The sequence below is a fragment of the Equus caballus genome, chromosome 21 (genome assembly GCF_041296265.1).
Source record: "Equus caballus isolate H_3958 breed thoroughbred chromosome 21, TB-T2T, whole genome shotgun sequence".
Lineage (NCBI taxonomy): Eukaryota > Metazoa > Chordata > Mammalia > Perissodactyla > Equidae > Equus > Equus caballus.
Window position 1 is genome coordinate 32551367 of NC_091704.1, and position 26917 is coordinate 32578283.

The following is a 26917-nucleotide window of genomic DNA, read 5'->3' on the forward strand; positions in this document are numbered from 1 at the left end:
TGCAGGGCGTGATAGTTTATTTTTAAAAATTGTACCACACTGATCATGACGACCAGCATACACATTATGATGGCTTTTCTCTTGGGTATTAACATTGCAGTATTTTTATATACTGAAATGTTTCAATAGGACCAAGAACGTTAGAGAAATAAAGATCTTAGAAGAAAATATGGACACTAATAATTAATTTAAACCCCTCATGAATCAGTGGCATTATAATGTTATGTAGTTATGAAGAACAAAACTTCTCTTCTACATAGGCAGCATGAACTTCTACTTCCTTGTATTTTAATCTTTCGTTTTTATAACTTAAGCTACGTCCACGCTGGCTAAAGCAGAAACATACAAGACACCTCAGATAATTTCCATGCTACCATTGCACAAGTTTAGTGATTTTACTTAAAAAAAAAAAAAAAAAATCAAACCACCATCAAAATAAAGAGGCAAATAAAAGTGATTTTCAAATCATTTGAAAAGCATAGTGCTTATTTGTCCAATACAGACTTGAACTTAAATTATATGCTATAATTAATTGATCTCCAAATTTCTGTAATAAAATTAACATTTATATATATATGGGTTTTGTTTATAGAACTGTATTTCACAATCAACAAGAGAAAGTGACCTTTTAGAGAAAATATATTTGGTTACAGTTCCACGTATCTGTAGTAGAGACAAAGCCACATGATGTTAAATCTGGCTCTAGTTACCTAAGGTATAAAATTTTGATCAAAATTATGATACTCTGATCTTAAAAATTCAACCCATGTGAAATTACTTTTTAGAATAAATGTGCTGTTGACTAATCTTTTCAATAACCTTTCCTTTTCATGACTATCTGCAAACTGACCCTTTTCTTCAATCAATGTGACTCACCAAATATTTCAAACTGACCTCTTTACTTCTGTGTTACCACTTCAATACCCAGGGATTTCTGAGGCAGCATAAGTTTGACTTCATAAAAACAGTAGATACTTTAATCTTTCAGTGACAGTTTTTAAATGTGTAAACTCAAGAATCACATTATTTAGTTCAGCAACTATAAAAACATTGAGATTTTGGCATTTCAAGCCAGAATCTCTTTGTGCTTTTTAAATTAAGCTGCTTTTGAATCTTTTTGGTATTTATCAGCCATTTGTATTTCCCTTACAATAATAAAAGAGCATATTTAAAATAATTTTTAAGGTTAAATGTCCTGGGGGCTTATCAATGCTTAAAAAAAAAATTACTTTTTTCTTTCAGCATTTGGAATAGTAGAAATTGTTTCTGGTCCCTCCTTAGATCAACCAACACTACTTTTCATCACGTATAACACTGAATTTTACAGACATCCCTGAAAAGTTTTTGATTTAAGTAAACGAGTGAATCACAGTGGAGTCTCAATCAGTTAACAGTGTAGATCCATTTAAAAAAAAAAATCACACTGAATATTAAAAGAAAATCTCCAAGCTAAAAAAAAAAAAAGAAAGGAAAACCCTCCTAAGAACTAAAACCAGGTATGTGTCGTCACTGATTCTGTGCTTGTGTCCCCAACTGATTCGACTCCTCCTTCTCCGTGTTATAAGACATGTTCCTTCAAATCTCCACACCAAGTTTCCAGGACACTTGAGGGAAGAGGCTAGACTACCATCGCATCTAAGGGAGTAGAGTGGCACCGTTTTCTTCCCTGATAGACTTCATATCCAAAGATGAGCATCGAGTCTCCCTTTGCTGTGCTCACCAGCATGTATCAGGAGACAAAACTTGCTGTGCACTCTGATGACAGCTGACCCTCCCACCCCACCCCCAGCGCCACTACGAGGTTACTAGCAGTCTGTCATTGTATGCGCTGGCCTTTCACTCTTTCAATCAGAAAAGTTGTGATTACTTAAAAAGGGGAGTGGGGGGCAGGGGCGAGAAATGAAAAACCAAGAGTCTAAAGGCACAAAGTCGCATAGCTGCTCTAGTTGGAGTTTGTAAACAGAGAACAGGTTGAATTGGGGTAATCCCGATCTATGAGTAAAAGGCATCCACAGCAGGCTTTTGTCCAGCCAGCTTCTTTGAGACCCTTCATGGGTTTTGAGGTCTACAAAGTATGCACTAAAATACCCATACTTCAAAAAGCAATAAGGCAAATAGTATAATCATTATTCCAAAAGTTACAATGGTAGTGTAGGCATACATAGTATAATTTAGTTACAAATGTGGTACTGTTTCTATTATATAACCATATTAACTGTTTCTTTCCTACATAATTATATATTCAGCCGAGTTTCAGTTGAACACAAAACCATCCTTGTACCACCACTGCTAGTTGGCAAGAGCTCTTTGATAGCAGTTTTTATTCTGCTGCAGAAATTATCCTTGAATTGAAAAAAAGTCCACAATCCGATGTCCGGTCATTAAACACTATCATATTTGTGAAGAGCTTCTTCCAACTTCTGTGTCACTTTTTGGAAAAATATTATCTGTTGTTGTAAGAAATGCTGCATCTGCGATTTAAAGTCTCTTACTCGAATTTGATGGAAGTGGTGAATTTCAGCCAAAGTGGCAAAAGATATAGTGTTACAGCGATCCTGAATGCCATCAGCCTTCTGGAGCTCCATCTTCCCTTCTTCCACGTGTCGCCTACTCTCCTTCACTTTGGTAAGAGCTCCTGTAGTTAAGAAAAAATGAATTAAAAAAATATATACATGTATTCCAATGGCACAGCTACATAGTAAACAGACTCTTAGGCACTATAAATACTTGCCTAAACTATTTCGAAGTCCTTTGGAATTCAAAGGAATGACTGTAATTACTTATTTTAAAAAAAGGAATCTGGTAAAGTTTCTGAAAACATCTCCATGACTGAAATTTCACTTATCAAAACTACAGTTCACCATTGATCAAGCATCTACAGTGTGTTTCATCTCTTCCAAGTAGAGATATTATAATTAATAGATGATAAACTGCAAGGAATTGGCCCTAAAAAGGCAAATCAAGAAAACTCTACGGTTTTCACATTCTTAAGAGAAAAGGTGTGACACTATTACATATACATACATGAAAGAGAGTTATCTAAACCACAGATATAAAACAATACCCCACAGAGGATGGGAGCCCACTTCCCGAGAAAGTCTCACTGGAGAATTACTGTAGAAGACTCCAGACTAGATTCTGAAACGTGTTAGCGCCAACTCAGGTTGTGTTTTGGGAATCAGGGCATGTCCCGGAGGGGGCTTGCCAATGTCTGTGGTGTACACTTGGAGGCCACCCTCATTGGTGCTGGCCAAGCCCATGTCTTGTTGGTGATGAAGGGATGAATAATGCATGCATGCCTGCTTCTGACCCCACAGTCTATCAGGAGACCCATACTGGAGCATACGGGGCCCTGTGAAGTAAGGAGTCACCATTTTTCCTTAAGGGGCTGTAAGGAGCAGTGAGTTCTGAGTCTGCCCTAATGAGGACCTGGGAAGGAAGCTAGAGGTGCCATAGCCTCCTATCAAGAAATGTCATCACAGGATGCGTGCGGGGAAGAGGGAAGGGAACAGTCACTCAAGCAGGTGCCACATGAGGGCAAACATTCATTAAAGCGTAGTCACACGACGACGACGCAAAAGGCCGAGGATGCTGACAGACAGGAAATAAGGGATATTCGTGGCTTCTTAGAATAAGTGATGATAAAGTACAAATCACTTGATCACAGCCAGCTTGAGAATTTGGATTTCCTGACTCCATCTAACGCTCATTCTACTAAACCATGATGAAAGACAAGAGAAACATCTAGGACACCTGACTTGGCAATCTGAGAACATGATGATACTAAGGGGGGAAAAAAAGGTAGCCTGTTTAGAAGGAGGTGGGGAAGCTGAGGGACTTTGTTTCAGAAATGGTCAGTTTTAGCTAATAGTGAAATATACAAGGGAAAAAGCCCTATTTTTAAATTTCTTCAAATCTCCTACAAAATAATATAGAGTAAACCTAGTATTAAATAAAACCCTCAGAGGTCAAACAGTGTACTTTTTTTTTCAGGGGAGGGGGGCACAGTTCAAAGACCTGAGAAATTATAACCCACCAACAAATGTTAACATACATATGAATGTATGTGTATATATTTCCATCTATTTATTCTCAATGAGATCTTCAAGTGAAAAACATTAGAGCCCTGGGGCAGAGAGAACACCCCACTTCCACTTAACCCCACAGCAGGGATGTGGGGTCTGCCCCAGTAGAGAGAGGTCGTTTGCATTAACATACCTTCAGGAAGACCCCTTACCAATTCCATTACGAAGCCATCACTCTGAAAGTATGGCACTTTTTTCTACTATGGCTGATAGGACTAGTGAAGCAATAAAATCTGCCTGCTTGTAGTTTATATTAAAAAGAGAAAAAGAAAGAGTTCTCCCCCGAAAAAAGAGAAAAAAATTTCTTGTAGCAAATTTATCTTTGTTATACTTGTACAAGTTTCACAATTTATATACAAAAAAAGAAGTTGAAAAGACAAGGAGAGCATATGAGACAGAATTAAAGGAAAAATTTTTCAAAAAGATGACTGAGAAATGAAATATGATCAAAATGGTAAGAGACAAAGAGAACGAACAGGAAGTTAAGAGGGAAAAGTCTCAGGTGATTTGATGATTTTTTCATCTGATTCCGATCCAAGGTGCCCGAGCCCAGAGTGGACCAGCATCCTCCCCTGCCCAGGTTCCCAGGCATCTGCGTGGCACTTGTTGCCTGCGTCAGTAATACTCTGCAAGGATTACTGTTCTGGTTCTGAGCGCCTGGCTTTTCCGATGGAGAAGAAAGTCCACCACAGAGGAGCTCCGAACCCCGGCCCAGGGCTGTGTGAGGGTCAATGAGGTTGCAGCGTGTCAGACTGCAGATGAGATGACCATATTCTCAGAAACTACGTTCTGTTCTACACAACTGCGGACGTGCGTCTACAAAAACCAATTTAACAACGAACAATGCAGTGAAAACTTATCATATCAGCATACATTCTCGAAACTCTTGGACACAGCAGCAAAAAACAAATTTCTCTGAGGCTCAAAGACCTTTTGGCATTTAACACCTTTTTTCACGTGTACAGATGAAAGGAGCCAAGGAGAATTTAAGACTCGTTTTTTCCCCCAAGTACGAATTTATTTAGTAAATAATACTCATGTTGCTGTCTTCAAAGTCCCCAAAATGTTGGGCTCTGGGGCAAGAATTTTAATCCGTTTAACAACCATTGATGCAGGGACTAACGGGTACTGAGCACATTGCTAGAACATGGACGCGTTCAAGTCCCCGCCCTCCGTACGTTCTGGAGGAAGCCACCTCACAAAGCACACTGAGAACAGCGCACAACCGTGACACCAAGTCAAACAGGACCACAGAGCACGTAATTCCGCGTGGGAGCTGAATCTGGCTTTCTCCAAGATGACATGAGAATTGTGTCACAAGGAGAAATGCTCAGAGGACCTGCTACATGGCTGGCACTGTGCTCGGGTGGGGGTGGGGAGGAAACAGGCATATACAACTAGTTAGTGGTGGCTGCCAAAAACAGTAATAATATATGCTAGGCACTTTCCGTATACATCTCTAACGCTACTGCAGCCTCACAACGGACATTACTCCTATTTTCACAACAGGGAAGCTGAGAAAGCTTACCCAATCTCTTTGAGCCTCAAAGTCACCCGATAACCCAGTAAGAGGCGAAGATGAGATCTGAATGTGTAACTGACTAAAGCAAAGACTACAAATATTTAGATAGAAACTGGAGCCTGAACTGGCGAAAAAGCAAGGTGGGCCTAGGAGAGCAGGGGGCTGGGGGACAGAGGCCAGGCAGCAGAGCATCAGCTATTACCTCTCCTCCCCTTGCCCACCGGCCTCGCCCCCCCCCCCCACCCCACCCCCAGGCACCGCCCTTCTCCCTTCTCACTTTCCTCATGAGGTCTAAGCTTTTCTTCTGACAAGCAATTCAGAAGGCCTTGTGAGTATGTAAAAGAAACTATATAGGTTTTGAAAATTTCCCTCTGGAATCTTACTAACCTCATTCAATTTACTAATTGTGCCTGTAAAGCTTTTGACAGAAATTAAGAACTACCACCAAAAATAGTAACATGCAACCCCTTCAGGAACACATGGGCTTCGCCTCTCTTTGCTTTGGTACAGTTGGACATCCCAGCACAAAAAAAAAATCACTTTATTTCGCCAACGAGGAAGGACAGAATAAACCACGGAGGAGAGTAAGCACCCAAAAGCTAATTCCACTTGGAATTTTGGTTTAACCCACTTAATGTAATTCAAATACATTAGCATAATGATTTAGGATTGCAGTAGCAGGGAGAGAGGAGAGATAAGATAAGATAAGGGCTCAAACTATTTTTTGAGGTGGCAAGACTTACATGCCTGATACAATTAAGGACTTAGACAAAACAGCATAGGAAGGTATTAAACAGCATACTATAAAAGGACAAACTCTGCTAGAACAGTGAGTGCAAAATGAAATCAAGAAAGATTGTGGGGGCTAGCTCAATGGAGCAGTGGTTAAGTTTGGTGCTCAGCTTCAGGCGGCCTGGTGTTCATGGGTTCGGATCTGGGGCACAGACCTACACGCCATTTGTGAAAGCCACGCTGTGGCAGCATCCCACATACAAAACGGAGGAAGATTGGCACAGATGTTAGCTCAGGGTGAATCTTACTCAAGCAAAACAGAGGAAGATTGGCAACAGACGTTAGCTCAGGGCCAATCTTCCTCACCTAAAAAAAAATACCAAAAAGAAGAGATTATGTCTCCACAAAACTGTACCCATGAATTTAGAGCAAATTAAAAACCACCACCATCTCTTTTATCTGAAATGTAGCTGAAGTGATTTTCTCCCAGATCCAGCTTCAGAAGAAAGATGATTAAAGCTGATAAACAATAATAAAAGCTGATAGCAATACACTTTTTAAAAACTCCTAAGAGTTCTTGAATATACCCTGAGTTGAAGAGACAGCAGCGCAGGTCCTTCTGTAAGAGTACAAGCCACTGGCTGTTCAAGTTCAGAATGACAACCCCAAGGGCCTTCAAAATCCCAAGCCCCAAAAGAAGTTATCTATCATAAAATATTTTGAAAAGTTTTAAAATATACTATTTCCTTTAAGAAGAGAATCATTTTTAAAAAATCTTCATCTCACAACCCTCCAGTTAGTTTTTCCATATACTTTTTAACAAACAGTAAGGATTTAGCTGTTTTCTTTCTTATGAGAAAGACAAAGTCAAATTATTCAATAAGTTAATCATGGAAGTTAACTGACCAGTTTACTGCCTGGGAGTAAACAGAAAAAAAAAAAAAGACACCTTCTTAAGAGCTCCAGCTCTCCATCTGAACACATCGCAGGGTGTTTAAACACTTGGCAGCTGACAAAGAGAACCACCCTCTGGAGTTCTGGAAGCTTCTCTCTACCCCACCTCTTCCCACTGCACGTCTAAACTCTGGGTTCTCTCAAGACAAAAGCGGGAACATATTTTTCCAATAAAATATTACAAACATTGGTTAGACACAAGTGGAATAGTATTATTAGAACTAGAATTCAGGTTTTATCTCAAATGGCTGTGTTCTCATAGCCGATTTGACAATTCTCAAACTGGGAATTATCTGTCCATGTTTCTACACTTCACATATTTTCATATTTAAAATTTTACATATCCCAAGAAAGACAGAGACAGCCCAACTTTCAATCAGCTTTAGCCTCTAAAAAGTGAGAGGCCGGAGAAAGAAAACTATGGAGGCAGAGTCAGACCACTACAGACTTGGTACTTCTGGGTGAGCCTTGAAAATTCATCTGTAGCTGCTCCAGAGCTGCCACGGACCAGCCGCAGGGCTGCAGCGCAGCATTACGGCATCTTCCAAGCATTCTCTCAGCTGCGCTGTGTTTTTTTACCAAACCCAAGAGGAGTGTAAATAAAGGCTAAAAACACCGCCCAGAATCTAAAGAACAAAAGGAACGCACGTTTTTATCGTGGAATCAATACGAAAACAGGCAAAAGTTTTCAAAACCTCTACTTTTTAAGTGGCTAATTTAGGAGGACTCTGCTCTCTGCCAGCCCCCTGCCCTCATAAGTATCATATTGCCTCACTTCTTTCACAACAGAAAAGGGAAACGAAAGAATAAGGGACGGAAACCATACAATAAAGTCGAAGGCGGAAAGGGCTCACCATTGGATTAAACAAAAGACCCCATAACACTCCCAGGTGGGGCAACCCAACCGTTCAAAACCAAAGAAAATAGAAAACAGGAGTGATGAGGGGGCAAAACATTTTAAAATGGGAATGTAAGTACGTGACTATGAAATTGTTTCCTGGGCTAACAGATAGACATTGGGTAGCCGCATCTGGAACAGTACACGGGCACAGGAAGATTTTATTACGAAAAGAGAATGCAGGCAAGTATTAAACTCTGAGATTAAACGAGAAGGGGCGGACAATATAGAGCAGTATACCCTTCACAAAACAACCAATAAAGTAGTAACATTTCTAGTTCAGAAGAAAACACAACTTACTAGAAGTGGTGCAGCTCCCCAAGTTACGCAACTGAAGATCAATTCTTCAGATGTACTGGCAGCACAGGAGGGGCGTCCTTGGAAGCCATGCCGTGTGTTTCAGCCGCAGCCGTCACGGTGCTCCCGGCCAGGCAGGAGGCACCGGCCACCCTCCAGAATGCCAGGCTGAGCCCACCAGGCTGCAGTGTCCCTTCCCAGGAGGTCGGGAGGAGCACAGAGACCTCCCCTTGCAAAAATGCTCACACGCCGAGAGGGAATTTTCAGTCGAGCACTCAATCTAATTAAATTAGCTTGGCGACTTATTAGAAGTTCTCCACAGGATGGAAAGTTCGCTCAGGAACTGATAACCCTAAGACTTTATTCCAAAAGCAGGAGCAAGAACCCTGAGGACCTCCTCCTCAGCGCTCCAGTCCAGACAGGACGCCCGCCAGGGAAGGTCAAGGAGGACGGACTCTGAGGTGAGAAGGGCAGAGTTGGTGCCCAGGTTTGTTTTTCTTTTCAGTAGCTGAAAGGGCCTTAGAAAAGCTTTTGGTACAATTCTCTCAACCTCACAAATGAGAGGCTGAGTCACCGGTCCAAAGGCTCACAGCTAATTCGGCTACCATCCCCGCCTGCCTGCCACCTTCCATGTCACACTGCGCACAGGGCCTCCCCTGTAGGAGACAGCTGACCCTCTGTGCGGGACAGAACATGGATCAGTGCCTTAAGACCTGAGGTGGAGACTGACCTGCTACACCCTGTTTACTCCTTTCCACATTAGGAGTGATAAAAGGAAAACTAAACCAGTATTTTGACTTTGTTTTAGGACCTGTTGTTAACAAAATCTCCTGGACTCCTTCGGCCTTCTTAGCTGACTCTGTACATGCAAAATTCCTAACGGGGTTCATTTTTACACTTAGTGCAATTGCCCGGGCTCAAAGAAAGGCACTTTGCCCCTTGCCCATTGCCAAACCCAGTGCCACAAACTCGTGTCCTAATGCACCGCCACCCTGCTCCTACCATTTTCTTTGTATCTTACCAGTGTGGGCCATCTTGCACAGTTTTACAGCATGCTCAGGCTGGAAAGAGCAAAGCATGAAATAAGCACCACCTGGTTCATAATCCATATGTACTCAGTTTTAGAGGGATAATATTACACGTTTGCAACGAATACAAAATAATTAAAACTAAAGAATTTAATCATATGACAAGGTTCATTAACATTATAACCTTAAAGGGCTCAAACTCAAACAAACCCATTTTATAGATTAATTATGATCCAGGACGTCAGCCTCATTTTCAAAAGCACCACATTATTTACACAGCATGGCAGTAAATTATTTCCAGCAGTAAAAACTATGTAAGAAGCATTTCGATGCCATTTTGGCTTTTCTGAAAAGAGAGGTGCACAGCTCTGGTGTCATCTAGTCAATCAGCACAAGAGTGATGAACGGTACTGTCACTTCCTTCTGATTTGCAGAGAGAAGTCACTTTGCTGGCAGCTTCTGACCCAGCACAATGGTGTGAGGGGCGGGGGGGGGGGGGGGGGGGGGGGGGGGTGCCTCTCACACACCGCACTGCCTCCAGCATTTTCAGCAGGGAGAGCCCTAAACCTAGCTAAGAGGCCATCTAAGCGCCAGTTTCCCTCTTCATGCCCCTCTCTTCCCTTCTTCACGCCCCAGAGGGCTTGCTGGCTGCGCCAACCGCTCCCAACCCAACCGGGTCCAGTTTTGCACCTGAACTTTGCCTTCCTTTCCTTGACCAAATCTCTTCTTCTCAGGAAGTTTTGTCCCTCCTAAGACCAAGTATACAAAAGGCCCAGTCACTAAGCAACAGGGATCCAAAGGCTACATTTTCTCTTTAAAAAAAAGAAAAAGAAACAAGCACTTTATTTAATTTTCAAATCAGGAATGTACCAAAAACATTTAGATTTTCTGTCTTCCCAGGGCCCTGCCCCAGAAAATCAAAGCCATGGTGTGAGGGACATTACAGGAGAGACAGGCTGAAGGGCAAGAGGGACAGCTGAACAGAAGTTGCCCAAGACTGGACCAGGCCTGTTTTTCTTCATTCCCTGTGCATGTAAAATCTAACAAGCAAATGCTAATTTGGCCAACGTGGCCTACTTCGCACTTAGCCTCACATCACTGGTACCCACGCCCTCCCGGTCCCTGCCGTCCCTGCTGACTCCCCATTCACTTCTTCCCCTCCCCTTTCCTTCTTCCTTTTTGGTCTCCACCCACTTGCTGATTATTCTTTCCCCTCTCTGCTCCAATATTTACTTTTCAATTTTTTCTCTTAGTAAAACGTTTCAAAAAACAAAGGCCAACCTCCACCTAACAAAGAGAGGCAGGATGGCCGTCCACACAGGCAAAATAGTCACACATGAACATGTGCTCTGTGCAAACCTGCGCTCTGTACTTTGCATGTCTCATTTTCTTCTCTAACCCTCCCAAAGAGCAATTAGCGCTCCCATTTTCAGAGGCAGAAAGTGAAGCATTGGTAAGGTGAATAACTTTACTACAGGTGACTGGCTACAAGTGAACGGAGTCTGCCCAGCTTCCCAACTCAGGCAGCTCCCTTGTCCCTGAACCAACTGGGACTACTCGTCCATGGAGATCTCAAAGCCTCGTGGATCAGCCCCAATACACAGTGCACAACGCCAGCACACGGTCGGGCCCCCTCAGGAGCCTCGTCTCATGGATAAGCAACCCACAAACTGCCTCCAGGCCCTCAAAATCCTATTCTCACATCAAGCATACTAAGTGCGCTCCAGGCTTGGACCACATTAATAAACTCTGGAGGTGCAAACAGTTAAGACTAAACCCAAGTCAGTGAGAGCAATTTTTTTTGGTTTTTGTTGTGAGGAAGATTTGCCCTGAGCCAATCTTCCTCTGTTTTGTATGTGGGATGCTGCCACAGCATGGCCTGATGAGTGGTGTGTAGGCCTGCACCCAGGATCCAAACCTGCGAACCCTGGGCCGCCAAAGCGGAGGATGCGAACCCAATCCCTACGCCACGGGGCTGGCCCCTGAAAGCAATTTTTGAAGGGACTAAATATCCCTAAAGCCAAGAACTATCAAATTCAAAGATAAAATTAAGTTAAAATTCACTTTCAACTCATTCATAAATGACAAAGAGAACTGTTGAGTCATTTTTTAAAAAGGAGGGAAGAGGGCTGAGACAAGGATAATAAACTACAAAAGGTTGTTTGATAATAAGAAAGATCAATCATTTAAAGAATTCACGCCTCTAAGCTTGGTTTGGTCCTGAAGAGACAATAAGCAGTAGTCCGTTCTAGGTAAAAGCCTCGTTATATCCTAATTAAGCAGCCCTTACAGCTTCATTCAGCAATCACCAAGTGTGTAAGGACAGGATGACATTTACCATGAATGAAGGCATTCAGCTGAGTGTGTCACATCTTAAAACATTGGATTACTTTTCCTCACTACGCACATCCATTCATATAGCTCCCCTGGTTCCAAAAATGCAGAGGGAAACCACACGCTTCTCTCTCGTGGCTTACTTGGTAAAGCGAGCTGTTACATAAAGGTTCTTGTGTTTCAGCTTACACTGAATATTAAATATGTGATACAGTTACCAGGGTGATAGATTCAAGAGAATTCTGTAAACACAGTGTGTTTTTATTTCAGAAGAGTCTGGATACAATGGTGAAAATGTTGATCTGCCTATGGCCAAGCAAATATAAAGACTTTAAAATCTGAGAATAGGAAAAGAAGAGCGTGTATCATTTCTTAAAGATTTTATACCCACAGAATCTTAATAAAATGAGGTAGAAAGAATATCCCTGATAATCGTGAATATACAATAAAATTATTAAAAAACAACTTATTTTGTAAAATAAAATCCATATAATGGTTTAAGTTCAGAGAACACGACTGATGCCTGAGGTCTGCAGCTCATAACTCCTAATTTCCTAATCCTTTTATTCCTGATATCTGGGCATGGATATTGGTCTGTACAATTAAGGCAGCATTAGGTATGTTTGCAAGCTGCCAGCACTCTGGGTTTAGATGACCTTAGACATACAAAAAACATTTATACCAAAGAGAAGAGTGAATTTGGAAACTATCATTATTTAATCAAAGGTAAAACCTTAGTTTCTTTTTTTCTAGCAAGATAAAGGGAGACCCAAGCTAAAATCAATCTAACAGAAGCTGCTCCAGACAAGCCCCTCGACATGGGGCAGGGAGAGGGCGGAGTGGGGCTAGCTCTGGAGAACAGAAACAGGGGAGCCGTGCGCTGCACGCCCAAGGCCAGGGTCCTTGACGGCACGGATGCTTCTGAGAGCACTGCAGTTAATACTGTGGTTAGAATATTTTCTAAGAAAACATTTCTTCCTTTCAAATATTTTCCCCCAATAATGCCTAGTTTTTAACTTTAGAATTGTGACTGTAAACCCCAGTGTAACAAATTGCTACTTAGGCTATGGTGCACTAACTGGTGAGCAGCACGCATTAATCACCTTCCTTAATGCCACCGCCGTGGCCATTAGGACTGGCACCTCACATCACTTTATGATCACTAAGCTTTGCACACAATCCTTAAATCAGCTGTTTTAAACTTAAGAACACCCTCGACCCCGGGGTTTTCCTGCTTCCTCATGCTGGCAGGGACCAGGGGTCCAGTGACTATGAGTCTTTACTCTGGCTGCATGTGACTTCCTCGAATTAGATCATAATTAACCGATTACAGACAAAACAAAGCACCTAGAAACCTATCAAGATTTAAAACACACACAAAATACAAATTGCAAAATGTGAACACTTACAGATGACCCATTTAAAGATGTCTCGCTGCAGACAATGGGTGGTTTTTGTGAAAATCGCAAATGTCAATATAACTGAATACAATAAAAGGGCCAGAGAACGGGATCTCTAGGGCTCCCTTCAGCCCCATTCCTTATCTTCTCCCACTGATCCTGCTCCTCTTTCAACCCGCCTATTTCTATTACTGGCATCACCACTTCCTCTCACCCAAACTTAAAACCTCAAAGCTAACTCTAGACTCCTCAAGAGAGCCACGCCTCACCACAACCTGCCACTCTACCCGGACGGTGTCTCGAGGTCACCTGCTCCTTTCCAAATCCACCTTCGTGCCTGGTCTATCCCAACAGCCTCCTCACATCTGTGCTCAGCCAACAGGAGGAGCTTCCCAAAGCCCCGGCTGGGAGCCATGCTGCACAGGGTGAAGGACGCCTCCAAAAGCTTGCAGTTAAACTTCTGTGGCTCAGATCCTTCTGCAAAATGGGGATAATGACGTATGTGCCTCAGAAGCTCCCATGAGGTTTAAGTGGATATAAAACATGAAGCATCAGGCCCGCCACACAGTAAACCCTCAAAATACATTAGCTATTTTTATCACCATTCAGATGTCTCTCTTCGCTTCCAAACCTTTAGTGGCTGCTGACTGCCTACAGAATCAAAGCAGGCATACTACTTACTGCAACGCAGAGCACCCCAGTCTCAGGTCAAGGCAAAACGAACTCAACTCCTGGCCCTCCTTATCAGCTGTGTGATCCTGGAAATCCCCGAACTTCCCCGAGCCTCGGTTTTCACAGGCATCAAATAGGGATAACACTCTTCTGGGGGAGGTCATAGCTGTACTGGGTTGACTAGTATCCCCCAAATTCACATCCACCCGGAACCTGTGACTGTGACCTTGTCTGGAAACGGTCTTCGCACATGCCATCAGTTTAGGCGAGGTCATACTGGATGAGGGCAGGCCTTAAATCCAATATGACCAGTGTCCTTAACAGAGGAGGACAAGACGAAGAACCAGACACACAGGGAGAGCCCAGGTGAAGGTGGACGCCAAGGGTGGAGCGAGAGTCTGCAGGCCAAGGCACACCAACAACTGCTGGCAACCACCGGAAGCCGGAAGAGGCAGGGAAGGAGCCTCCGCTGAGGCCTTTGGAGGGAGTGTGGCCCTGCTGACACCTTCATTTCAGACTCCTGGTCTCCAAAACTATGAAAGAATCAATTTCTGTTGTTTTAAGCCGCCCAGTTCGTGGTAATTCGTTACAGCAGCCACAGGAAACTAATACAACAGCTAATAACGGATGCTTAAAAATATATGCCATACAAAATGGTTATTCCACGTTACACAGGAGGAAACCGAGGCAGAGAGACAGTAAGTCCATGGTCCAATGTTACCCAGAAAAGTTGGAATTCAAACCCATCTGGTTGTAGAGAACATGCTCAAAAGCACTCTGCTGTCAGACCCTCCCCTGAATGGAATCAGACCCAATATGCAACTGTCCAGAACACTGCTGCTCATACGTAAGTACTCCACAAACGGCAGCAATTACTATTACTACCCATTGTCCAACCTCTCAACCTGCTTGACCTCCAAGTCAAAGGTCAGCGAATATTTTCCTTGAGGGTCAAGTAGTAAATATTCCATGCTTTGCAGGTCAAGAGGCAAAATTTGCGCTATTATGTAGGTACTTAGACAACTGTTAAAAATGTAATCATTTAAAAACGTAAAAGCCATGCTTAGCACAAGTGCTGAGAACAAGCAGACGCCTGGGAGGGTCTGGCCCACAGGCTGCAGTCTGCAGGCCCCAGCTCCCTCTCCAAGCATCTCCATTGGCCCCACAGTCCCTGGTCTGCAGGTCATTTTACACTCCCCCCTCTCCCTTACCCCATGCCTGTTGGCAAACAGCCCCTTCCGTCTCCTCCCTCCCCTTCCATGGACACTGCCTCAGTTGAGGATTCATCATGTCTTGCCTGAATCACTGCAGACGTTTCCCATCTTGCCCCACCCTGAGTCTCCCTTTACACCTTTACTCCTATCCACTCCCCAGGGTTAATTAGCCCCTCCTCTGTCCTACTTCAGATCGTGGCACACGCCTATGACTGTATGTGTCACACTGTATGGTGATAGCTACTCACCTGTCAGTCTCGGTCACTGACCTGAGCACCAGGTATGCAGTGTATCTATTATTATATGCTTATCGAACCATCCTAAAGCATTTCCAAGATCAAGAATGCACTCTCCATCTATGTTCCTCCAAAAGTCAAAATATGACCATCTTTCAAAGAGGAAAACCAAATGCTACCCACCCAAGCCTCTAAGGCAAACGACAGTATCTCTTCGTCCTCTGGACCCCCATGCACTCTCTTACTCTCAGCACCAGGTTAATCCTACCTTTTATTTCAATTCTCTCCACACACATCCTACCTCCCTTATGGAACTGGAAGTGTGAAGATGAGGGCAGGGATGTACTGCTCAACACGTAAGCCCAGTGTTGTGTGTACCCATGTCATTCAACAAGGTGAACGCACTCTGTCTGGATCTTATGCTCTGAATTAAGCAAAAGGAACCCCAGTAAAAGTATTATAATGAAAGCCTAAAAAGAGGAAAGAAGTGTATATATACAAGTTTAAACACTAAGAATCAATATGAACTGAAATCATGAGGTACACAATATTGATTTTTCTGGCACATAAAGCATTTTCAAATTTCCTCTCCTCATGCCAACGAATTCTGGAAAGTCACTTCACAGATATATAAGTCTAAGACTTTTAAATCACTCACATGCTAATTAATGACTTCACCCATGAAATATATCCAGATCCTATCTTTATTTCCTGTACAGTTTTAAACTCTATTATCGTCATCATGTAAACAGAAAAACAAAAACATTCTATAAATCACAGAAGACATCTATTTCTAAATCAACCAAGAAGTACGTACTGAGCGCCTACTTCATTACTTCAACAAGCATTCATTAAGGACTCATGTGCACGTGCAGAACAGAGGAGCTACATACCAGAGGAACATAGAAACAAGATCCGCACAGGAACCAAGAACTGAGCATACCCTTCAGCATTCTATCAGCAGGATTACTTGGAAAAGGACAGGGCTCTAAGCGGGCTACTCCCAGGAGGGGAACGACATCTGAGGCTTGACTGTCTGCACACGTTTTGGGGTGGGGAGATAGAGAACAGAACGCAGGAGCCGGTCAATCTAAAAAGATCAGACTCAAGTCCTGATCACCCATCCCCACCCCCGTCCCACTCACAGCCATCCTCATCTCAGTTGATGGAAACTCCATTCTTATTGTTGGTGACTCCTCTGCTAGTGTCACTCTTAGTGACGCCTCTTTCTCTCATGTGCTACATCTGATCCCTGAGGAAAAGCTGTTGAGTCTACCTTTAAAATACATCCTGAGGGGACTCCATCATCACCATCTCCATCGTCCCCACCTGGTCGAGGCCACCATCCTCTCGTACCTGGATTAGTGGAATTCCTTCCCGTTGGCTCCTTGCTCCTACCTCTGACACTCAATCCCATCCCCCATTCTATATGCTACACAGCAACTGGGTTAAGTTCATTAAACGTCCAGTTGAACATCTTTCCTTGGCTCAAAACCCTGCAATGGCTCCCTTCTCACTTGGGCTTTTACTCCAGTCCTGAAAATGACCTACAAAGCCCTACAAATCGGACCTTCCGTGACCTCATCTCCTACTCGGATCCTCTTAGTTCCAATTCCCTGGCCTCCCTACTGTTCTCAGCCTGCCCAGGACACGCTCACCCCAATGCCTTTGCTCTAGCTGCACCCTCTGCCTGAAAAGCTGTCCTCTAGACACCGGTGTGGCTAATCCCTCACCTCCCAGGTCTCCACTTAAATGTCTCGTTCTCAGTGAGGCCCACTTTGACCATTCTTTTCAATACTTCATTCTGCCTCCCCATGCCCTCATGCCCTGCGCCACCTTTTTTTTTCCCCAACTCACACCATACTCCACCATACATTATAATTTACTTACTGGGTGTGTTTTTCCCTGGGTGTCTCCACCCTACTAGAATGTCAGCTCCACAGAGCAGCAATCTCTGTTTTGGCCGCTGACGCAACCCTAGCATCTTCAATAGTGCCTGATCTCTAGTGGGCACTTAAACATTTGTGAAATAAAATCTGGTTTACCTTTCAGAGGATCCTGTGAATAATTCTAATGATTTTAGCTCCCCCTCCTTCACCACTGTCTCCTGACCTGCTAAACAATACATAAAATTCCACCATCAGAAGAGAAAAGTTTAAATCACAGCGAGAGACAAAAAGTTCCAAGAAAAAGAGGAGGAATGACATGTGGACTAAAACTCATTCACACTAAAGTTTAACCGAGATACATATACAAGATCAATCTCAGATTGTTTCTACTTTTGGAAGAGAGACAGTATTTAAAATTCAAAGTGAAGAACAAAAGGAGGGGGACCATGCCGATTTCTTTCTTTGGTGGCCCTATCAGTTACATCCCTCATTCGGGTCAGAGAAGTTGCTCCAGCATCCCCCAGGCCGCAGCTTCAGGACACCTGGCGGCTCTCACTAGCAGGCAGGAGGCCAGGTATTGATCACTTTTGCTTTCGCAGCACCTGGCAGGCTAAGCCTGCGATACACATTTGCCGATCTAAGTATATGTGCGTGAATTTCCTTTCACATCAACTGATAAAGGATTTTCCTGCTCTTAGATTATAAAGTCACATAAGCAGACAGAACGCTACTGAAACTAGCCTGAAATAATGCCTAAATGTTCATCATATACTTAGGAGGATTTTATATTCAATATAGGAATGAAGCTATTAAAAAAAACAACCAACAAAATGGTACCTAGGAAATCATGAACCTCACATTGACAGCTGAGGAACAAAGCTTGGAAATGTTACAGTGATTTGCACAAGAACACAAGTAAGCTGGGGCGGAGCTAGCAGGAGACAATTTACACAAACCCTTCAATGTAAACAACAACAAACTGGGGCCTCCCAATAACACCCATCTTTAGTCCTCGGTCACCCTTTCTCCTGGAGGGCACACAGGACAGACAGCCGTATTAAAATACAACAGTTAGCTGCTGTACCAACGACTCCTTGGGCTTTTCTACTTTTGCCTGCAATCCTGGGCACAGGCTATCACGAAGGCACGATGGGAAGATTACTGGAGTTGTCTTTTAAAGGGGAGTGCCTCTCATTTTAAAAGAACCTTTCTACTTTTCAAAATTAAGTATTTAGGGAGTAGCTACTGAGAACCATGACATGTCATCCTCCTGATGACCTTGTGAGGAAGCGTTCCCACTCTGCCAACCAGAAAACCGAGGCTCATGGAGGTTCAAATAACTTGTTCCAAGCTCCCCTCACACCTCCGCACTGGTCCCCCAGAGTCCATGCCGGGACTCTGCACAGGGGGCTCCTGGCTTGGGACGCCCCCCTTCACTGGCAAGGCTGACTCCGCTCCCCTGTGCGACTCAGGCTGGCCCCATGTGCTCTGCGTAGCCTTGGGAGGCTCCAGCTACCTGGCACCCGGCTTCTCCGCCACTAGTCAAAGAACGCACCGAGGAGCAAACAGTCCCGTCCACCCCTCCCGCAGACGCGGATCCAGGCTGTGCCCTACAAAGGTGAGACAACCACGGGAGAGGTCTTCTGGACACAGTCTCCCCAAACAGAGCTAAGCATTACTGTGTCATTTTATTTGTGATTATCATTTAGTTAATGATATTACAGAGCTTCATAAACAGATGGCAAAATAAATCTAACTTGGTATTACGCTTTGATTTAAAAATACTGTGAGACCAAATGTTGGAAAGGTTGTGGAGAAAAAGGAACCCTCACACACTGTTGGTGGGAATGCAAACTGGTGCAGCCACTATGGAAAACAGTATGGAGATTTCTCAAAAAATTAAAAATAGAAATACTTTATGACCCAGCCATCCCACTGCTGGGTATCTATCCAAAGAACTTGAAATCAGCAATTCCAAAAGTCCCATGCACCCCTATGTTCACTGCAGCATTATTTACAATAGCCAAGACATGGAAGCAACCTAAGTGCCCATCAACTGATGACTGGATAAAAAAGATATGGTATATACACACAGACACACACACACACACACAATGGAATACTACTCAGCCACAGAAAGACAAAATTGTCCCATTCACAACAACATGGATGGACCTTGAAGGTATTATGTTAAGTGAAATAAGCCAGACAGAGAAAGACAAACTCTGTATGACTCCACTCACAGGTGAAAGTTAAACATAGAGACAAGGAAAATTGATTGGTGGTTACCAGGGGAAAGGGGGAGGGGGGGAGGGCACAAAGGGTGAAGTGGTGCACCTACAACATGACTAACAATAACGTACAACTGAAATTTCACAAGGTTGTAAACTATCATAATCTTAATAAAAAGTTAAAAAAAAAATACTGTGAGACAATGCAACAATAGATTTTCATTCGGCCTGAAGAAAAGGAACATAGTTTAAGGGAAGTGTCATGTTTGTAAGGGAACTGACATCCCCCTTCTCCTTATAAAACTTCTCGAACGTTTGGGTCCCACCATCATATTTCAAAATCCTAAGATAATCAGACAGAAACTTGTGCGGATGACATTTCTGAATAAAGAGGAAAGTCCAAAGGAGTCCAAGAGCGAGTAGGAGTGCGGGTCCCTTCCTCCTTTCAGTTCTGTGGTGATCAGCCTAACAGACCGGCTTCCTGGTGTGATGCTGAGGACTTCGTGGCTTGAAAAAGAAGCCTGGGAAGCCAGTGACGGGGTGAGGTGAGCAGCACCAGCACCGGCATGAAGCTTCATGACCAGGACTGCCCACGCCCAGTCACACTGACGTTTAACACAAGGGACTCAGGCATCTGCTTCAGAGGCCCCAGAGGTAACCTTATTTTTACTAAGAAAATACAGATTGAGCCAACAGTTAAGGCTAGAACTGAAGTTTCCTTAGAAAACAGCTGGGGGTGGAAGTAGGGGAGAGGAGAAATGGGTTCAATTAAGACAGGGCCAAAACAAAAAAAGATGAATGACCTCAATTTCTAGCCCAGAGATTTCAAAATGAGGATGAGTCTGTAAACAGCCCGCTTAGTAGACCTCTGCACTGTATTCCTGGCACAGTCCTCTCAGGGCTATTTTTAGCCACAGGAGAATGGGGAGCCAGAGGGAAGGGCTTACCTTGCAGCCCTGCTGGGAGGGACTCCTGCTATCTTTAATTAATGTCTGAGGGACAGAAGACCCACCCCACACGTGGTGAAAGGAAGCACAATGGTGAAATTCTACCCGCCAGACTGAGAGGCCCATTACTGGTGTCCCATTCCTGAGGTCCTGGGGCTATTTCTTGTTGAAAGGAAGGCTCATGTGGAACGTTTACAGACGCAATGAGGTAGACTGCATATTTAATTTAAGAGGACAGAAAACAGGACAGCCTCACCGTCTAGTTCTGTCTTCCCTGCTTCACACACTCAGACTAGAGTTTACCAACAAATCATTTTTACATTTTATACCTTCTCTCTGGAATAAAGAAATTTCACTCTAAGTGTCTCCCTCCAGATATCTAGTCCATATTCATAAACAAAGGTGAAATCAGCATTTCTCATAATCTAATCTTTAGTCTCTCCCTTTCACAATACCCCCAAGAGATAAGCCTAAAGCTTTTAAACCACAAACCACAATGACTCTCTGCCATCCAGATTTAGCCTTATTAAATATCAGAGATTAATCATATCTTTAGAAACAGAACTGAATATGCTGAGCAGCTCAAAGTGAAATATGCTCTATGTTCTACCCCAAACTCACCAACATCAGCCTATAAAGGCATACTGCAGGCAGGGATGATAAAGAGGGAGAAGACAAAATGCTACCATTTCAGGAAAAGAAAATTGAGACCCGAGGCTTACAAAGCTGCCAGTGACAGACCTGTGCATGCTGCCTAGTCGAGGATCAATGAGCTGCCTATGAACAAAGAATTTAAGCGACTCCTGTTACGACAAAGCGAAATATGAATAAAATTCAAACAGATTCTGAATCCCCATTTACAGTACTGCACACTACAGCAAACTGCCTTCTTCCTCCACGCGACTCCATTAACGGAAATAGGTTTGTTTATCTAAGACTCTATTAGTTGATGCAAAAAATAGAATTACAGAATTCTCTTTTAGCTAAAGGAACCATATGGCTCTCTTCACTTTTGCAGAAAGGACTTACACTAAAACTATTATTAAGTTTAAGCAACGGTTTCAGTACTAAGTATAGTCAGAAAAATGCTAGTCCACCACATTTAAGAGTATATGAGTTTTCCACCCTCACTCTGGAGCTGGTTCCTCACCAGCCTCAAATGTCCATCCTGAGACCAGTTGCTTTTCTGAATGAGACATGAAGGCAGGCTGCAAAATGGATGGACGTCCTCACACCACAGAAATGTTACTCACTGGCTGAGTGCCTAGGAAGTCTGTAAAGGGGGGTCTAGCAAGGCCCGCTTCCCCTCCCAGTTTTTACTACATAAGCCTAGGTGGAAAGGAGGGGAATGCCATGAGATGACCAAGTAAAAAGAAAACCATGTGGAAAGTATGTGAAAAGATCATCAATTTGCTGAAGAAACTTATGGCAGGACTGACAAACTACGGCCAACTGTCCAATAGAACCTTTAGCACTGATGGAAATGTTCTCTATCTCTGATGTCCAGTATGGTGGCCGCAAGCCAAGAAGCACTGGAAATAGAGCTAATACGACTGAGGAACTAAATTTTTAAATTTTATTTCATTTTAGTTAACTTAAATTTAAATAGCCACATGGGGCTCACAGACCCAACACTGAGTAGCACAGGTCTAGAACTCTGGGAAAGCTGATCACAGCAGTCTCCCGGATAAGAAAAAACCCGAAGAGCCCAACGTTCCTGTCCTTTCCTCCAGGAATTAAGGGAAAAAATTTAATTAACTTGCCTTCGTAACTGCTTTGTAATTAAAAAGCCCTTTCTAATCATTTTGTCTCATCTGAATGTGGACCTCTTAATATGAGAACACGCAAAATGCAGAAGTAGTGGAACTGCTTTCCTCTTATTGTAAACAATGAATCGTTAAGAGGTGAAATTAATTATTTTGAATTTTAAAATTTCTCCCTAAGTTGAAATATAAACTTTGGACCAAATACAACAAAAATATCGTTTAAATTGCTTAAAGATTTTTCATTCTTTCTTTCTTTTTTGGTTGTCCTCTCAAAAGGCACAGTAAGACCTTTGATGTGGTTACGCTTTGAGACCTTGGAGGAAAAAAAACCTGTAAACAAAATCCCCAAGTGCTCAGACTGAAAAAGATTCATTCCAATAGCAACTGTGTAGTTAAGGGGGAGTGGAGGGTGAGCTGCTCTTTATAACCACAAGTTCTGAACATCCAGGACATATTCAAAAAGCTTTATTCAGCCTGGCTTATGATATTCATCTCATCTTTATTCCTCAAAATCACCAACGCTAGCATCCCTGATAACCTCCGGTTGTAAGCGAATGCTTTTAGCCTTCTGCCTCGCACAGGATAGCTTTCAGTGGCAGTACATTCTAAACACATGTCACCTAGGGACACGGCTCCCTTTACGTTACACACCAGGGCTCCAGTAGAAACAAACTATATTGTTCTTTCCAAAGTTCCTACAGATTATGTTGAGTGCCCTTGAATCTGTTTAAACAACATAAAATTGGTATCAGTTTTAATGAAGGAAGTTTCTCAAATCTCAAGCAATAGGAGACAATTTTAGTTCTAGGATTAAAAAAAATAAACTACATGACTTAGATACAGAGACTACTGAGGTAAACTCAAAATAGACCTCAAAACAAACACCACACCTTTTCTAATAAATAATTTCCACAGCAGGGCACCTGACAAGGCTGAGTGTGTGGGCCGAATGACAGTAAACCAGTGAATGAACTGATGCCACCGTGGAGCAGCCAGTCACCTGGCTGCAGGTATCTGTTCTTAGTTCCACCCTTCCAGCTATTTACTCACAATCTGCATAAACTCACAGAAATATGTGAAAAGGCAGCCAGCTTGGGTGCAGACAGATGTCACACAATTGAATTTAAATGTAAGGTCCTGCCTTAAAGTCTCAAACCATCAGTCCCACAAGCACCAGCCAAAAAGTCAAGAATTTATCTCAATTTATGCAGAAAAAGGCATAAGGAATGTAGATGCAAGTTCCATATAGGCCACAGCACTATTGTTGCTCCAATAGCTAATTCAGTCTTAGACCGCATTTACAAAACATAAAGTGCCAAGAAAGTTACATTCTCCGCTAAGATGAGTACTGCAGATGTTTGAGGGCACTGCATTTCAGCAGGGGCCATGGCCCGGTCAGTGTCTGAAGGAGCCCCCATGGTGAGTCAGAAGGCTAGTCACACACTTGGAAGGGGAAGGAGAGCAGCAGAGGGGAAGGAAGCGAGACTGCTGTCTCCAAAGGTCTGAGGGCTGACATGTGGATGAGAAAGAGACTTATTTCAGGAAACAGAATCAAGAGAGGCGAACTTTAGTTCAATACGAGGAAGAGGTCGAAGATCAGGGTTGTTCATAATGGACTGGCCCACCTGGAAAGGCAGTGAGCCCCTCCTTCCGGAAGTGCAGGCCTGACGACCCAAGGCGGTTTCCACCACAGAGGGGGGTTAAATTAGGTGACTCTCCTTCCTCCTCTCCCCCACAATGGCCAGAAGACATCCACAGGCAAGATCCCTCCCGAACTCCAACACCTCCCCATTCTCTCCCACTCAAGGCATTCCATCAGAATGCAAATTCATGAGTAATGGCAGGACACACATTACTGCCCTAATTTATAAGAAATAATATGCAAATCTGAGTGCTTTAACAAAAACTACTAACAAAACAAGCTCTGACACTGTGCAGCTTACTCACTGGGATTCCAGAAACACTGCTCTCAGACACAACACTCAGACTGCACATTCTGTATAGCTTCTCTACATCACTTTCCTACATAATATTCTTAATCTCAGTTAGTTAACAGACTCCAAACTCAAAATGACTGAGGTTAAGGAGATTTTCTTAAAACCTCCTGAATTAGAGTGAGTCTTTTCCCTCATTTTATGAACACCGCAAGCAAGAAGCCTGTGCAGGAAGTTCTTAAACTGCCCCAGCTAACACCACCAAGAGCTGATCCTGATTCCTCTACCAAACCAGGGACTGAAGGTACGGAGGGAAGACAGCAGACTTACCTTTATTTGCAGATTATCTGTTCTTCCCCATTATCTCCATAATTCCTGGAACGCATCCCTAAGCGACACTGCAGTGTTCAAATGGATGCCTAATATGGTTTGGGTCCGTTCTAATTCTACCCCAGACACAAGATTATAGATGCCAGAAACTCATTACTCAACTTTTCAAACTCTAAAATGATAGCACTGTCATGAAAGTACTCTCAGAAGCTTCTCTGAAGAGTACCCACTCCCTGTTTGGAAATACTTTGAGAAGGAAGCTACCTCCCCACGATCCACCGTGCACTCAGGGAACCTGCCTAGCTGTCCACATCCCTAATGGATCCCCGACCTGTAGAATATTAATCTGGCACAGACAACGGTATTTCTGTCAAAGTCGTCCCTTTCTGACTGTACAGCACATTCCATACCAACTCCTCTAAAGGCCAGGCTTTACCTTTCTGAACGTGGATGATGTCGGGGAAGTTGGCCAGGTGCCCCTGATACAGCGCTAACAGGTCCATGACGGGGTCCAGGTCCTGCCTGGGCTGATCGGCGAACAGTTCGCCGATGGCGTCGTAGGCATCTCCGGTGAAGGCGATGGCCTGGTTCAGGCCGGCCGAGAAGGCCTGCTGGTCCAGCTCAAAGGCCTGGCTGAGGCCGCGGAAGGACTGGCCCACCTTCTGATACTCCTTCTTGAAGCCCGTCACCTGCTTGCGCGCGAACTCGTTGGCGGTGTGGTTGAGCTGCAGCGCGCTGTCGTCCATCTTCTTGGTGAAGCACTTGAAGCCATCGATCTTGCTCTCCACCTCCTGCAGGTCGAGGGCGGCGGCGGGGGGCGTGCTCAGGGTCAGGAAGAAGTTGGCGCCCACCATCTCGTCCTTCTCGGCCTTCCTCTTGCCCTGTTTCCAGGCCTTCTCGTCGGTGCTGCTGGGGCACGTGAGGAAGTGCTGGAAGACGTCGCACTGCGCCAGCACCGGGTGGCTGGCCATGTGGTTCATCCACCAGATCAGCCCCTTCCTGCGCTTAGAGATGAAGTCCTCCTCGAAGCGGCCGGTGGCCTGCTTCTCGGGCAGGTGGGGCACCGAGATGACAGGGAACTTCTCTGCCAGGCGCGCGTACAGCCAGTCGAAGTGCTTGTAGCGCCGATGCACCGGCACCTGCGTGTGCGTGGGCACCAACTTATAGGAGATGTAGCTCTTCATGCCCTTGAACTTGGTCTGCTTGGTGGGGTCGTCGATGGTACACTGGAAGGGGTAGGGGTTCTCCTGCCACTCGGGGCCGTAGGGCCCCAGCACCACGCACAGCTTGTCCCCATCCTTCACGAAGCCCGACGCCTCGCCGAGCACGAAGGCCTCCCCGCCCGACTTGACGAACGTGGAGAAGCGGTTGAGGTTGCGGCTCACCGTGGCCGAGCTCTTGGCCCCCGACGGGTGGTGCTGCGGGGCCGCCGAGCCGCCGCGGGAGCCCAGCGACAGGTCCGAGCGCGTGGACAGGCGGTAGCGGCCGGCCACGCCGCCCCCCGACGACGAGCCGTCGAGGTCCGGGTAGGCGCCGCTGCCCAGCGCGCCGGGCTCGTCGGCCACCGTGGAGCTGTCGTCCCACTCGTCGTCCCAGTCATCGTCGCTGCCCTGGCTGGCCTGGTAGCCGCCGCCGTAGAGCTGCTGCGGAGACGGCTGCAGGGCGCCCCCGCCGTATGAGAAGCCCGCGCCCGGCGGCTGGAAGGTGCTCGGCGGCGGCGCCTGCTGCGGCTGCAGCAGCGGCTGGAAGGCGTCGGGCGGCGGCTTGAAGGAGGCGGGCGGCGCGGCGGGCAGGGGCTCGAAGCCTCCGGGCGGCACGTTGGCGTAGCGGGCAGGGGCGCCCGGGCCGCCGTCGCCCGCCGGGCCGGGCTCGGGGGCGCGGATCACCTGCACGTACGAGGCCGGGAAGAGGCCGCGGTCGCCGCGGCTGTTGACCCCCTCGAGCCAGCCCTCGATGTCCTGCTCGCTGCACAGGCTCAGCACCTCGTGCTCCCGCAGCGAGATCTCACCCGGGTTCTCCGACCTGAAGTCGTACAGCGCCCGGGCGCGCAGCGCCATGGTGCCGGCGCCCCGGGTCCGGGCCCCGCGCCCTGGCGCGCCGAGAGGAGCCCCGAAGGCGGCGCGCACTCCCGCGCCGCTCCGCTCCCTGCGCCGACTGCCGCGCTGGGCCGCCGCTGCCGCCGGCCGGGGGCGGGGCCCGCCACCTCCCACGTCCCCAGCTGCGCTAATCCACGGCCGAGAGCCGCGCGCCAGGCGAGAGCAAGCGATAGCCGAGCCGCCGCCCGCCTCCCGGTCCGACTCCGCAGCCGCCACTGCCCCCTCGTGGCCAGTGCCGAGCAGTGAGGCTCCGGGGTGAGAGCTCCGGTGCGGGTTTCTATTCAGAAGAGAATTGTCTGAGAATTTTATTAGGCTTTTAAGTTAAAAAACGTATCCTAGAAAGTAAATTAAT

The 26917-nt window shown here is 45.2% G+C and overlaps 1 protein-coding gene across 1 annotated transcript; it reads right to left on the reverse strand.

Annotated features, from left to right (window-relative positions):
• On the reverse strand, positions 1-26662 carry SNX18 (sorting nexin 18). Its single transcript, XM_005614736.4, has 2 exons — positions 24906-26662; positions 1-2635 (listed from the first exon to the last, which is right to left on the reverse strand). Exons 1-2 carry the CDS (start codon positions 26524-26526, stop codon positions 2382-2384), a joined length of 1875 nt encoding a protein of 624 aa, XP_005614793.2. The 5' UTR covers positions 26527-26662; the 3' UTR covers positions 1-2381.
• Between the last annotated feature and the right edge of the window lie 255 nt (positions 26663-26917).

What these genes read in the sequence shown, in the direction of transcription:
- SNX18 (XM_005614736.4), bottom strand. Translation starts at nt 26,526, where the DNA reads ATGGCGCTGCGCGCCCGGGCGCTGTACGACTTCAGGTCGGAGAACCCG. An exon ending in CATCATCCACGTTCAGAAAG is followed by an intron (nt 2,636 to 24,905) that starts GTAAAGCCTGGC and finishes TCTTAACTACAG; the next exon opens with GAGCTCTTACCAAAGTGAAG.